The sequence below is a fragment of the Monodelphis domestica genome, chromosome 4 (genome assembly GCF_027887165.1).
Source record: "Monodelphis domestica isolate mMonDom1 chromosome 4, mMonDom1.pri, whole genome shotgun sequence".
Lineage (NCBI taxonomy): Eukaryota > Metazoa > Chordata > Mammalia > Didelphimorphia > Didelphidae > Monodelphis > Monodelphis domestica.
This window is the reverse complement of record NC_077230.1, coordinates 298,191,597-298,206,105: the sequence shown is the minus strand read 5'-3', so window position 1 is coordinate 298,206,105 and position 14,509 is coordinate 298,191,597. Positions and strand designations below refer to the sequence as shown.

General features: G+C 33.0%; 1 protein-coding gene across 3 annotated transcripts in view; it reads left to right on the top strand.

Moving 5' to 3' along the window:
- The window catches only part of USP12 (ubiquitin specific peptidase 12), a 134,334-nt gene that overhangs the window by 67,143 nt on the left and 52,682 nt on the right, over positions 1–14,509 (top strand). For all 3 annotated transcript variants that reach the window (XM_056794703.1, XM_007495253.3, XM_056794704.1), the window contains one exon: positions 3,588–3,668. Coding sequence is in view for 1 of the 3 variants with exons in the window: in XM_007495253.3 (XP_007495315.1) it covers positions 3,588–3,668 (81 nt within the window). In the remaining 2 variants the exon portion in view is untranslated. The remainder of the gene's footprint in view (positions 1–3,587; positions 3,669–14,509) is intronic.

Below are 14,509 nucleotides of genomic sequence, written 5' to 3'. Positions count from 1 at the left end.
CATCCAAGTTAACGTGGAAACATATTAATGACTACTCTTTGGGTCCAGGTGTTCAAAGTAATAATGAGTCTGTTCTAAATTTGGAGAACGGGATGACCATATAGCATAAAGGTGTGAAAACTTAAGACATTACATTTGATTGGAACATATATGTTATGATAACATAAAATAAGGCTGGAAATAGAGTGTTGCTAGATTGCCTTAAAATGCTGTGCTAAGTAACTTGAATTTTATTTTTTAGGCATTACATTAGGGAGCCATTGAAGAATTTTTGAACAGTGAAGTAAGTTAATAAGGCCTATACATAAAAAAAGATGAATATGTCATTCAGAGGTTGTATGAGGGGAAGAATGGGTAAATTTTAACAAGAAAAGATTTGGAAGGACCAATGTGGTGGTTCATGCCTGCTGAGGCTTATCTTGGATATATCTTGTGTAGCTATCTTGCATTCAGGAATTTGCATTAAAATTTTCAAGCCCCAGGGAGTAGGGTATCTCCATGTTGCCTAAGAAGGTGGAAACTGTTTGGAAGCAGAGCAGTTCAAAACTTCCATGGTGATGGGAGTGTGATTAGCTTCTTTCCTTTCAGTCTGAGAGAGATAGGGAGACTCAGATTTTTAAAAAGTGTTTAGAATTCATTGTCTATTTCTACAAACATTAAGTGCTTAGAATGTGTGAAGTGCTAAAAGCACACAAAGACAAAAATGAAATAGCCTAGTACTCTTGAAACATGATTTCATCAGTAATTTTATTCTATTGCTCATCTGTGTTACTGTCTAGTCTACAAAATCTTAACTTTTGCCCTAAATCCTGTGCTGAACTGAAAACTACCAGTTGGATTGTATTTGGAGGCCATGCAAATGAATATGGACAGGTAGGTGGTGCAGTGATTAACAACTGTACCTGGAGTCAGAGAGACCTGACTTGAAATTTATACTCAAACATTGTCTAGGTACCCATGGCAAATCACTTAACCCTATTTGCCTAATTTTTCTCATCTGTGAAATGAGCTGGTGAAGTAAATAACAAACCCCTCTAGTATTTTGCCAAGAAAATCCCAAATGGGATCACAGATCAGAAATGACTGAAACTGAACAACAACAAAAATGATGACTTATCTTGCCTTTTTACTATTATGTCCTCAGAAGACAGACCTACACTACCTTAGTTTTCATGACTGATTCTCTTCTTCATTGAATGAATGAATGTGCTAGTCATTGCTTAAATACATCACTACTGATTTTTGCTATATACTCTCTTTACTATTTGTCTCTCCTATTTTCCTATCATTCTCATGGTTCACAATTTTTATCAGTGGATTTGAACCTTTACACGAATTCCTCCCTTAATATTACTACCCCCTCTCTTTTTGCTCCATCTTTTTTCTCCTTTTTCCTTCCTTTTGAATAAAATGTATTTCTGTACTCAACTCTTTGTATCCTTCCTTCTCTGACCAGTTCATTTGAAAGTTAGGTTGTTTTGCCTGCTCACTCCACCCCTTTTTATTTTGTATAATCTACTTTTACAACAACATTATGTGAGATTATTTCCAATACTCTTCCTGTCTCTTTTCTCCCACCCTTGTGTATTCTTTTCTCCTCCATTGAGATAATCAAAACATAGCAAAACCACTCCCAAGGCATTTCTGTCTGTGACCCCCTAATGATAAATAGGATTCTATTTTCAGTTCTTATTTTCCCAATTTTTCCCTATAGCATTTCTTATTTAATATAAGAAAATATTTTTTAATACTTTTTGTTAAACTATTGCTTTTATCTCATAGGAATTTTAACTGAACTTGTCTCCACACTTTATTTTTCTTTGAGTCTGCTTTGTAGACATTTTGGAGTAGTTTTCTTCCGGGTTTATGTCTTGAGCATTCTTGTCACTGTAATAGCTGTTTATGATGGAATTCCTCTTTTGCTTGCTTATTCATCCTGCCTTACTTTCTGACTACAGACTTCTTGTTAGGGCCAGGCTCTGTGGACTTCTGGAAGGAATATCAGGGCTGTTCTTCATCCTATTTTGTGCTTATTTGGTTTCTACTGCTATATTGGTATAAAATCATGAGACTATACAGCTTTAAACTCAGTAACAGGATTTAAATGAAAGTAAGTAAATAGGTAAAACTCTTCCTTGTGACAAATGTCTAAGTCAAACAGAAATAAGTTAATATTTGATTATTTCTAAAAATGCAAGTCTCATTTTATACCTTTAGTCTGTAGCAATTTTATGAAGCAATGAGAGGCTTGCTTCATGAGACACCATGATTAGTCTCTGCATTTTGACCACTGCCATGAAGTCTTTTAAAATTGTTTCCTTTAGGGACCAGCTAGGTGGCTCAATAGATTGAGAGCCAGGCCTAGAGAGAGGAGTCCTGGGGTTCAAATGTGGCCTTGGACACTTCCTAGTTGTGTGACACCCCCCCCCCCCTCCACCTGGCTAGGCACATAACCCTCATTGCCCAGCCCTTACCATTGTCTTGAAAGTATTCCATAGTATTGATTCTAAGACAGAAGGTATGAGTTTAAAAAAATTGTTTCAAAAAAAATTCTTTTGAACCTATCATATAAATTGTTTTTTTGATTCTTATGACTTTATTCTATATCAATTCTTACACAAGTCTTTTTAGGTTTCTCTGAAGCAGTCATATTTTTTATTTTTTATGATATTATAATATTCCATTACATTCATATGCCAAAATTTCTTCAGCCATTCCCTAATTGAGAAGTATCTATTTTGTAGTACTTTAAACTAAAATAAAAATGTTACTATAAATATTTTTGTACATATGGATCCTTTCTGTCTCTTAACCTTTTTGAAATATGTATCTAATAGGGGCATGGGTGAGGCAAAGAATGTGTACAATTTAGTGACTTTGAGCATAATTTCAATTGTTTTATAAAATAATTGCGCCAATTTATATTCTCAACAACAATTTACTATTGTGTTTGTCTTCTCTCACTGTCCCTCCAACAATTTGAGTTTTTTCTTTTTATCATTTTTGTCAATTTGGATGTGAGATAGATTGTTTGCATTTTACATTAAGTTTTTAGGAATTGGTAAAGAAATCAAAAGGGCTTATTATTATCAGAAATTAGCTACCTAATACAATATGTATTAAAGACTTTGATCTCTATATAGTAAATATTTGTTGAATTAAATTGATCACATAAGTTTTGGAATATAACCAGGGTATGGCTATTAGGAATTTTGGGAAATGATGGAAAAAACCATTTATTATAAATTACTTTTGTTAAATTTTATGGCCCAACCCCCCATTCTGGTTAGTATAAAATTTAAATAGCTATACAATCAAAACTATCTTTCAGTGCGACTTTCTTTTGTAATTTCAAAAATATCATTGGGGTAGCCTATTTATAAGTATTTATTTATATGTTCTATTATTTAGGTTAGTGTGCCTTTTAGGGGACCCTTTGTTTTATTAAAATAAATGATATTTTTATTTGTAAGAGGTATGTATAGTTGACTTACTTTGCTTTGGTTTGCATGTTTATTGACTTGAGATGTAGTGAAAACGTGATAATATTTGTAAATATTAAGATTTTTTAATTTTTTGTTTTATAGGGCGCCAATGCCTCGGCTTTAGAGAAAGAGATTGGTCCAGAACAGTTTCCAGTCAATGAACACTATTTTGGATTAGTCAATGTAAGTTTCTTATAATATTTTTATAAATATCTTGACTGCATATATGTTTTGAAAATGTGCAACAAATAATTTAATTCAGTTGCTCATTTGTACTCATTAGAATGTAATTATACCAGAGATTTGATTTAGAATTCTTTTTATTAAAAGAAAAGAGGAAAATGGCAGAATGTGACATGGGTAAACATGGAAAATCAGACCTGGTTTTCAATGTTCTAAGTGCTGAGAATGCAAAAAAATGAAAAATATCCCCTGCCTTTAGGGAGAAGAATTATTTTAACCTTTTTTCTTTTAATTATTCCTATAATTCTTATTGATTTTTAAGTGTTAACTTATGTTTTCTTTTTCTCTCTTATTTTTTCAATTCTTTTTTACATTCACTTTTTAAATGTCTGAGTTCCAAATTCTCTCCCATTCTCCTTGAGTAATAAAGAACTTTGATATTCATTTTAGTCATGTTGCAAAAGAAAATTCAGGGGGAAAAAACAACAAGAAAAATAAAGAAAAAATGTATGCTTCAATCTGTATCAGCCTCCATTAGTTTTCTCTGAAGAGGGGTAGCATTTTTCATCATAAATCCTTTGAAATTGTCTTCGATCATATTACTGAAAGTTGCTAAAGTAGTCCCAATTGATCATTGTACAATATTACTGTTTCCTGGATACAGTTCTGGTTCTGGTCATTTTGTATCAGTTCATATAAGTCTTCCCAGATTTTCCTGAAAGCATCTAATCTTGCTTGTCATTTCTTGTAACACAATAGTATTCTGTCAGAATTGTATTCCACAACTTATTCACCCATTCCACATTTGATGGAACAGCCCCATAATTTCCGATTCTTTGCTACCACCAAAAGAGTTGCTATAAATTTTTTGTATATATCTTTTTCCTTTTCCTTTGATCTTTTTGAAATGCTAGTAGTTTTTTTGGTTCAAGGGGTATTGCACAGTTTTATATTCCTTTGGACATTCCAAATTGTTCTCCAGAATGGTTGGATTAATTCATGATTCTCTTATTATGCAATGCATTAGTGTCCCAGTTTTTCCACATCTTCACGATTTGTCATTTTCCTTTTCTGTCATTTTAGCCAATTGATAGGTGTGAAGTAGTATCTGAGTTGGTTTTAATTTGTATTTTTATCATCTGTTGTCATTTAGAGCTTTTTTTTTCATATAACTATACAAAGCTTTGATTTCTTCTTTAAAAAAAATTTATTTGTTCATTTAATTTAGAATATTTTTCTATGGTTACATGATTCATATTCTTTCCCTTCCCTTCCCTCCCAGAGCCAATGAACACAGGGTTTTACATGTATCATTGTTCAGAACCCATTTCCATATTATTAATATTTGCAAGAGTGATCAATTAAAATCAGCATCTGCAATCATATCTTTATCGAACCATGTGATCATCATATGTTTTTCTTGTGTGTTTCTATGCCCACAGTTCTTTCTCTGGATATGTATAGCTTTCTTTCTCATAAGTTCCTCAGAATTGCCCTGGATCATTGCATTGCTTTTACTAGAGAAATCCATTATGTTTGATTGTGCCACAGTGTTATCAGTCTTTGTGTACAATGTTCTCTTGGGTTTTGCTCCTTTTGCTCTGCATCAATTCCTAGAGGTTTTTCTAGTTCACATAGAATTCCTCCAGTTCATCATTCCTTTCAGCACAATAGTATTCCATCACCATCAGATACTGTTAATGAGGATTTTGAGACGTGACAAAATGGATCTGCAGAAAAGCAAGAGGCTTGGAACTTTGGGAACTGCCAAATAACTGAGATGGAGACATGTTTCCATGGAATCTTGAAGAGAGCGGCTTGAGCTGTTTTTGAACCTTATTTCCTTCTCTGACAGTTGGAAGGAAGGTGGAAAAGAAACTCACTTTGGGGCATTGCCTATTCAGGAGACTGAATGCTGAGAAGACTTTCTCTGAAGAAACCTGTCAGCTTCTTGCTGTCAACATCTCTCTTTACCCCTCCAACATTTGTTACTTTCCTTTGCTGTCATAATGGCCAGTCTGCTGAGTGTGAGGTGGTACTACCTAAGAGTTGATTTCTTCTTCTGAAAAAATAACCATTCATATCATTTGGCCATTTATCAATTGTGTAATGACGATGACTTAGTATTATAAATTTGACTCAGTTTCCATATATTTGAGAATGAAACCTTTATCAGAGAAACTTGCTGCAAAAATTTCTCTCTGGTTTCCTACTTTTCTTCTAAATCTTGACTTTATGGTTTTGTTTGATCAAAACCTTCATAATATATAATCAGAGTTCTCCATTTTATATCCTGTGAAGTACTCTATATCTTGTTTGGTCATAAATTATCACTTATTCATAGATCTGAGAGGTAACATTTTCCATGCATCTCTGATTTGCTTATATTACCCATTATATACCCATTTTGATTTACCTTGATCTTCATTGTGAGATGTTGGTTTATATTTAGTTTCTGTCAAATTGCTTTTTAGTTTTCCTAACAATATTTGTCCAATACTAAGTTTTTGTCCCAAAATCTGGAATATTTGGATTTATCAAACACTAGATTACTATGGTCATTTACTACAGTGTATTGTGTACCTCATCAATTCTACTGATCTACCACTCTGTCTCTTAACCTGTACTAGATTGTTGGTGGTATTAATGCTTTGTAATATAGTTTGAGATCTGATCCTGGTAGGCCACTTTCCTTCTCAGTTTATTTTTTTTCTCAATGATTCCCTTGATATAATTGAACTTCTGTTCTTCCAAATGAATCTTCTTATAAATTTTTAGCTCTTCAAAATAATTTTTTGGTAGTTTGGGATAGCACCAAATAAGTTAATTTATATAGTATTGTCATTCTTAATATATTGGTATTCTATCCATTGGAGCAATTAATATTTCTCCAGTTGTTTAGATCTGACTTTTATCTGTGAAAAGTGTCTATATAGTTATAGGTTTGCCTTGGCAGATAGACTCCTAAGTATTTTATATTGTCTGCAGTTATTTTAAATAGAATTTATCTTTTATTGATGTATAGAAAAACTGATGATTATTCTGCATAATTGCTGGAGTTGTTAATTATTTCAGCTACTGGTTGAGTTTATTTTCTAGCGTTCTTTAGATTTATCATCATTTTGTCTGCAAAGAAGGATTATTTTGTTTCCTCATTGCTTTTTTCTAATTCCTTCAATTTCCTTTTCTTGTCTTTTTTGCTATTGCTACCATTTCTAGAACAATAGTGGATTAAAGTAGTGGTAATGGGCATTCTTGCTTAACCTAGTATTGAAATTGTTTCTTAAACATCTGGTAGAATTCTCTTATGAATCCAACTAGTTTAGGGGATTTTTCCTTAGGGAGTTTATTCATGACTTGTTTAATTTATTTTTCTAAGAAAGGTTTATTTAAGAATTCTATTTCCTCTTCTTTTTTAATATTTTTTGTATATATTCACCCATTTCACTTAGATTGCTAATTTTATTGTCATATGATTGGGTAAAATACCTTTCAGTAATTGCTTTACTTTTGTCTTCATTGGTGGTGAATTTACCTGTTTCATTTTTGATATTGGTGATTTGATTTTTTTCTTTAAAAAACAAATTTAATAAATGGTTTATGAATTTTGTTAATTGTCCATAAACAAGTTCCTAGTTTTATTAATTACTTTAGTGATTTTTTTGCAAAATTTTTGAATCTCTTCTTTGATTTTCAGAATTTGCAATTTGGCGTTTACTTGGAGTTTTCTTCTAAATTTTAGTTGTGTGCTCAATTGTACAAGTTTATAGACATAAATTTTTCCCTAAATACCACTTTGGCTACATCCCATAAATTTTGGCATTTTCTGTCATTATTGCCATTCTCTTTAATGAAATGAATTGTTTGTGCTTTGATTTATTCTTTGATCTACTCTTAGAATTAGATTACTTAGTTTCCAATTAATTTTTAATCTATACAATGCTCTTTATTGAATATAATTTTTATTTCACTATATGGTCTGAAAAGGCATCACTTAATATTTTTACCTTTTTGCATTTGATTGTGAGACTTTTATGCTTCAAGAGATGGTCTGTTGTCTGTAAAGGTGCCATGTATACACCTGAGAAAAAGGCATATTCTTGCCCTGTGCCATTTAGTTTTCTCCTGAGGTCTGTTATATCCAATTTTTCTAAAATTTTATTCATACCCTTACCTTCTTTTCTTCTTTTTCTTTTTTTTGGTTAGATTTTTTTAGCTCTGAGAGTGTGAAAATGAGTTCCTACACTAGTATAGTTTTACTTTATTTGCTTCTGTAACTCATTTAACTTTCTTTTATGAATTTGAACACTATTCTACTTGGTGCATATATATTTAGTATTGATGTTACTTCATTGTCTGTGGTATCTTTTAGAATAATATCGTTTCCTTGCTTGTCTCTAATGAAATCTATTTTTGCTTTTAGTTTGAGATCATGATAACTATCTTATGAATTTAAAAAATGTTTTTCAAAATTCCCAGGAAACTGCTTAGGACATCTTTTGAAAAACAGAAATATGTATAGAAAAACAATGTCTTGCTTATTTCTAGTTATCCATTCTTTCTCAAGAAGAAGACATACACTAGTCATTCTTAAAACAGTATTTCTCTTGCTGTACATAATATTCTCTTGTTTCTGCTCATTTTACTTTTCTTAATTTAATATAGATTTTCCTGTTTTAAAAAAAATTTAACCTGGTTATTTTTTATGACACAGTAGTATTTCATTACAATTATAGGCCACAACTTGTTCAACCATTCCCCAACTGGTAGGCATTCCCTCAATTTCCAATTCTTTGCCACCACAAAGAGAGCTGCTATGTTTTAGAGCATATAGCGTCTTTTCTTTTTTCTCTGATTACCTTAGGAAAGAAAGATATTACCCCTCCCTGAGCACCCCATACACCCCTTTCAAGAATGAGGGACAGCCAATATGCACAGGAACAGGAAATGGGCAGTGTCATGGTTTAAAAAAAAGTTTCCCGATGATAAAATAAAATACAAGAAGACTGGAATGGCAACAAAGTGAAATTGTAAAAAGTTTTAAATGCTGAACAGAAGAAGATTTTACATTTGGTTTTGGATGTAATAAAGCACTTGTTTGAGTTCAGTAAAGAGGGGTGACTTTTCGAGATCTACTTTGTTAGCTGAATGGAGAATGATTTGAAATGTAGTGGAAGACTTGAGACAGGAAACGTTAAAAAATTGTGAAGGTAAAGCAGCAAGATTTGACTTAGTTATGTGGGTGAATGAGAGTTATGATTGTAGGATAATACTAAAGTGAAACCTTGGGTGACTTAAGAGGATACTGGTGCCTTCTGTGGTAATAGGGAAGTTGGGACACCTACTGAATGACCCTGGGCGTCTTAACCTTTACATGCTTCATTTTCCTCATGGTAAAATGCTCGGGATGGACTCAATGGTTTCCATTTCTAAAATTGATTCTCTCATATTGAGATTGTTTTTGAGATAGGAAGAATTGAGAGTGTTTGTAAGCAGCAAGAAGGAGCCAATAGAGACTGAAGATAAGATAATGGGATTCCATGCCAAAGTAGATTCATAGGTGAATTCCATCAATTATTCAAAGAATAACAAACAATATTATACAAATTGTTTGCAAAAATAAGAAAAGTAAGGGTCTTTTCAAATTCCTTCTATGGACATAGATGCAATCTTGACACAAAACCATGAAGAGCTAAAATAGAAATTTTACTAAAGTATTAGAGCCTAAAACAACATCATAAAAGTTATATGCTATGCTATAAACAAGTTAGATTTTTACTGGGAATACTGGATTGATTTAGTGTCAGGAAAACTATTAATCATATCCATATTAATAACAAAATCAATTAAGTCCTAATTTTTGTTCATATATGCAGAAAAAGCTTTTGACAAAATATAGCCCCGTTTCTGTTTTAAAAATATTTTAGAAAACATAGAAATAAATGGTCTTTTTCTGAATACAACACAGTATGTATCTAAAACCAAGGAACAGTTGGGTATTCTCTAAGGAGCAGTTGGTGGTACAGTGGATAGAGTGCTAGATCTGAAGTTAGGAAGATTCATCCTCTTGAATTCAAATCTGGCCTCACACTTAATAACTTGTCACTTAATTCTGTTTGTCTCAGTTTCCCCATCTGTAAAATGAACTGGAGAATGAACTGGCTACTCCAGTATCTTTGCCAAGAAAACCCCAAATGTGATCACAGAGTCGGGACACAACTGAAAGAACTGAAGAACAACAAAAACCTAAAAACAAAGCACTACTGGAATCATGTGTAATAGAGACAAACTAGAATTTTTTTTTTCCAAAACATTGAGGAATGAAGCAAGTATATCCATTGTAACTACTTCTGTTTGACATAACACAAGAAATACTGATGATAACGATAAGGCAAAAAAAAAAAAAGAAATTGAGGGAACAAGGAGAGGTGAAAAAGAACATTATGACTTTTTGCACATGATATGATATGCTTAAAGAATCAACAAAAAATAATTTAAACAATTGTTAACTTCAACAAACTTGCAGAACATATAGAAATCATTAACATTTCTGTATAATACCAATAAAACACAACTGGAGGGACTAGGGAATTGCCCTTTAAAATAATTAGAGTATAGATAAAATACTTAGAAGCACTTTTTTATTTTTTTGAGACAGGTAGGGAACTGATCTTTATCAATGGAAAGCTTATTTCATGGTGATCCACATTTGTCAATATAGTCACATGTCATCTTATCCACAGTCCAAATGTCTGACCCGAGGACAATTGTGTCCATCAGATGTCCATAAGGAAATCTAAACTCTGACAGATGCTTTGGTTTCAGATAAGTGCCTTAATAATTCTCCTTACTGACTCAAGCATGGGTCTTCCTTCTTCATCGCTTGGGAGAGATTTCTACCTTGTAGTAAAGGTTTGAAAAAGAACATTTTGTCTCCTGTTCTCTATCCAAAAAACCTAGGGAAACTTAAACTTATAATAGCTACACACAAGTTATCTTTATATATTGAACTAAATTAATTTGTTTATTCCAACCAAACTACCAAAAGATTATAGAACTAGAAAGATAAAGAAACTCATGGAGGAAAGTAAAGGTCAAGAATCTCAAGAGAAATCTCAAGAGAATTAGTGAAACAAAATGAGCGTGAAGGGAACTTAGTGCCATATTTCAAAGTGTACTATAAAAGTTATTAATAAAACAAATTTGTACTGATTGTAAAATAAAGATTTATCATAAAAGCAAATACATTTTATAAATATAAAGCCCTAGTTAGAGGAGTAAAGATTCAATATAAGGCAAAAAGAAGATATTGGGAAAATTGAATGGCAGTATGGAAGAAATTTGATTTAGATCAGAACCTCACACTTATCCAGTGGATAAGTGACCTAGATATAAAAGTCATAACATAAACAAATTGGAGAAACTTAAATTATGAGATATGATTAATATAAAAGTTCATGACAAGACAGAGAATAGAGAGGATCACAAGCCACATGAAAAAAAATACTCCAAATCATAAATAATTAAAGAAATACAAATGAAATCAATTCCAGGATTGCATCTCTCATTTCTCAGATGGCAAAAGATGACAGAAAACAATAAATGTTGAGAGACTTGGAGAAAAATAGGCCCTATGATTAAATGAATACGACCATTCTAGAGAGTTGGAATTTTACATAAAAAGTTGCTAAATAACCATATTCTTTAACCCAGCTATCTTATCACTATACCTACATCCATACAAAAATCAAATATCCAAAAGATATCAAAGAAAGAAAAAAAGGTCTCACATGCACAAATATTTATAGCAACTCTTTTTTTAAAAATATTTTATTTGATCATTTCCAAGCATTATTCATTAAAGACAAAGATCATTTTCTTTTCCTCCCCCCCCACCCCCCTTGGCCGACACGTGATTCCACTGGGTGTCACATGTGTTTTTGATTCAAACTCATTTCCATGTTGTTAATATTTGCATTAGAGTTTCGTTTACAGTCTCTCCTCTGTCATGTCCCCTCAACCGCTGTAGTCAGGCAATTGCTCTTCTCAGTGTTTCTATTCCCATAGTTTATCCTTTGCTTATGCATAGTGTTTTTTCTCCTAGATCCCTGCAGATTGTTCAGGGATATTACACCACTACTAATGGAGAAGTCCATTACATTCGATTATACCACAGTGTATTAGTCTCTGTGTACAATGTTCTGGTTCTGCTCCTCTTACTCTGCATCACTTCCTGGAGGTTGTTCCAGTCTCCATGGAACTCCTCCACTTTATTATTCCTTTTAGCACAATAGTATTCCATCACCAACATATACCACAATTTGCTCAGCCATTCCCCAATTGATGGGCATCCCCTCGTTTTCCAGTTTTTGGCCACCACAAAGAGCCCAGCTATGAATATTTTTGTACAAGTCTTTTTCCTTATTATCTCTTAGGGGTACAGACCCAGCAGTGCTATGGCTGGATCAAAGGGTAGACATTCTTTTGTCTCCCTTTGGGCATAGTTCCAAATTGCCCTCCAGAATGGTTGGATCAGTTCACAACTCCACCAGCAATGAATTAATGTCCCTACTTTGCCACATCCCCTCCAGCATTCATTACTTTCCTTTGCTATTATGCTAGCCAGTCTGCTGAGTGTGAGGTGATACCTCAGAGTTGTTTTGATTTGCATCTCTCTGATTATAAGAGATTTAGAACACTTCTTCATGTGCTTATTAATAGTTTTGATTTCTTTATCTGAGAACTGCCTATCCATGTCCCTTGCCCATTTATCAATTGGACAATGGCTTGATTTTTTGTACAATTGATTTAGCTCTTTATAAATTTGAGTAATTAAACCTTTGTCAGAGGTTTCTATGAAGATTTTTTCCCAATTTGTTGTTTCCCTTCTGATTTTAGTTACATTGGTTTTGTTTGTACAGAAGCTTTTTAATTTGATGTAGTCAAAATTATTTATTTTACATTTTGTGATTCTTTCTATGTCTTGCTTGGTTTTAAAGTCTTTCCCTTCCCAAAGGTCTGACATGTATACTATTCTGTGTTTACCCAATTTACTTATGGTTTCCTTCTTTCTGTTTAAGTCATTCACCCATTTTGAATTTATCTTGGTGTAGGGTGTGAGGTATTGATCTATTCCTAATCTCTCCCATACTGTCTTCCAATTTTCCCAGCAGTTTTTATTGAATAGTGGATTTTTGTCCCAAAAGCTGGGATCTTTGGGTTTATCGTATACTGTCTTGCTGAGGTCGCTTTCCCCCAGTCTATTCCACTGATCTTCCTTTCTGTTTCTTAGCCAGTACCAAATTGTTTTGATGACTGCTGCTTTGAATTATTGTTTAAGGTCTGGGACTGCAAGGCTCCCATCATATGTGTTGTTTTTTTTTCATTATTTCCCTGGATATCCTTGATCTTTTGTTATTCCAAATGAATTTTGTTATGTTTTTTTCTAAATCAGTAAAGAAATATTTTGTTAGTTCAATGGGTATGGCACTAAATAGATAAATAAGTTTGGGTAGGATGGTCATTTTTATTATATTGGCTCGTCTTATCCATGAGCAGTTAATGTTTTTCCAGTTGTTCAAGTCTAGTTTTAGTTGTGTGGAGAGTGTTTTGTAGTTGTGTTCATATAGTTCCTGTGTTTGTCTGGGGAAATAGATTCCTAAGTCTTTTATTTTGTCTAAGGTGATTTTGAATGGGATTTTTCTTTCTAGTTCTTGCTGCTGATCTGTGTTGGAGATATATAGAAAAGCTGATGATTTATGTGGGTTTATTTTGTATCCTGCAACTTTGCTAAAGTTGTTGATTATTTCAATTAGCTTTTTGGTTGAATCTCTAGGATTCTTTAAGTAGACCATCATGTCATCCAGAAAGAGTGATAACTTGGTCTCCTCCTTGCCTATTTTGATGCCTTCAATTTCTTTTTCTTCTCTAATTGCTACTGCTAGTGTTTCTAGTACAATGTCAAATAGTAGAGGTGATAATGGGCATCCTTGTTTCACTCCTGATCTTATTGGGAATGCATCTAGTTCATCCCCATTGCAGATGATATTAGCTGATGGTTTTAGATATATACTGTTTATTATTTTTAGGAATGACCCTTCTATTCCTGTGCTTTCTAGTGTTTTTAGTAGGAATGGGTGTTGTATTTTATCAAAGGCTTTTTCTGCGTCTATTGAGATAATCATGTGGTTCTTGTTGGTTTGTTGATGTGGTCAATTATGTGGATGGTTTTCCTAATATTGAACCAGCCCTGCATCCCTGGTATAAATCCTACTTGATCATGATGGATGACCCTTCTGATCACTTGCTGGAGTCTTTTTGCTAGTATCCTATTTAAGATTTTTGCATCTATATTCATTAGGGAGATTGGTCTATAGTTTTCTTTTTCTGTTTTTGACCTGCCTGGTTTTGGAATCAGTACCATGTTTGTGTCATAAAAGGAATTTGGTAGAACTCCCTCTTTGCTTATTATGTCAAATAGTTTGTATAGTATTGGAGTTAGCTGTTCTTTGAATGTTTGATAGAATTCACTGGTGAATCCATCAGGCCCTGGGGATTTTTTCTTAGGAAGTTCTTTGATGGCTTGTTGGATTTCATTTTCTGATATGGGATTATTTAAGAATTCTATTTCCTCTTCTGTTAGTCTAGGCAGTTTGTATTTTTGTATATATTCATCCATATCACCTAAGTTGGTGTATTTATTGCCATATAATTGGGCAAAGTAATTTCTAATGATTGCCTTAATTTCCTCTTCATCGGAGGTGCTGTCCCCCTTTTCATCTTTGATCGTGTTAATTTGCTTTTCTTCCTTCCTTTTTTTAATTAGATTGACCAGTACTTTA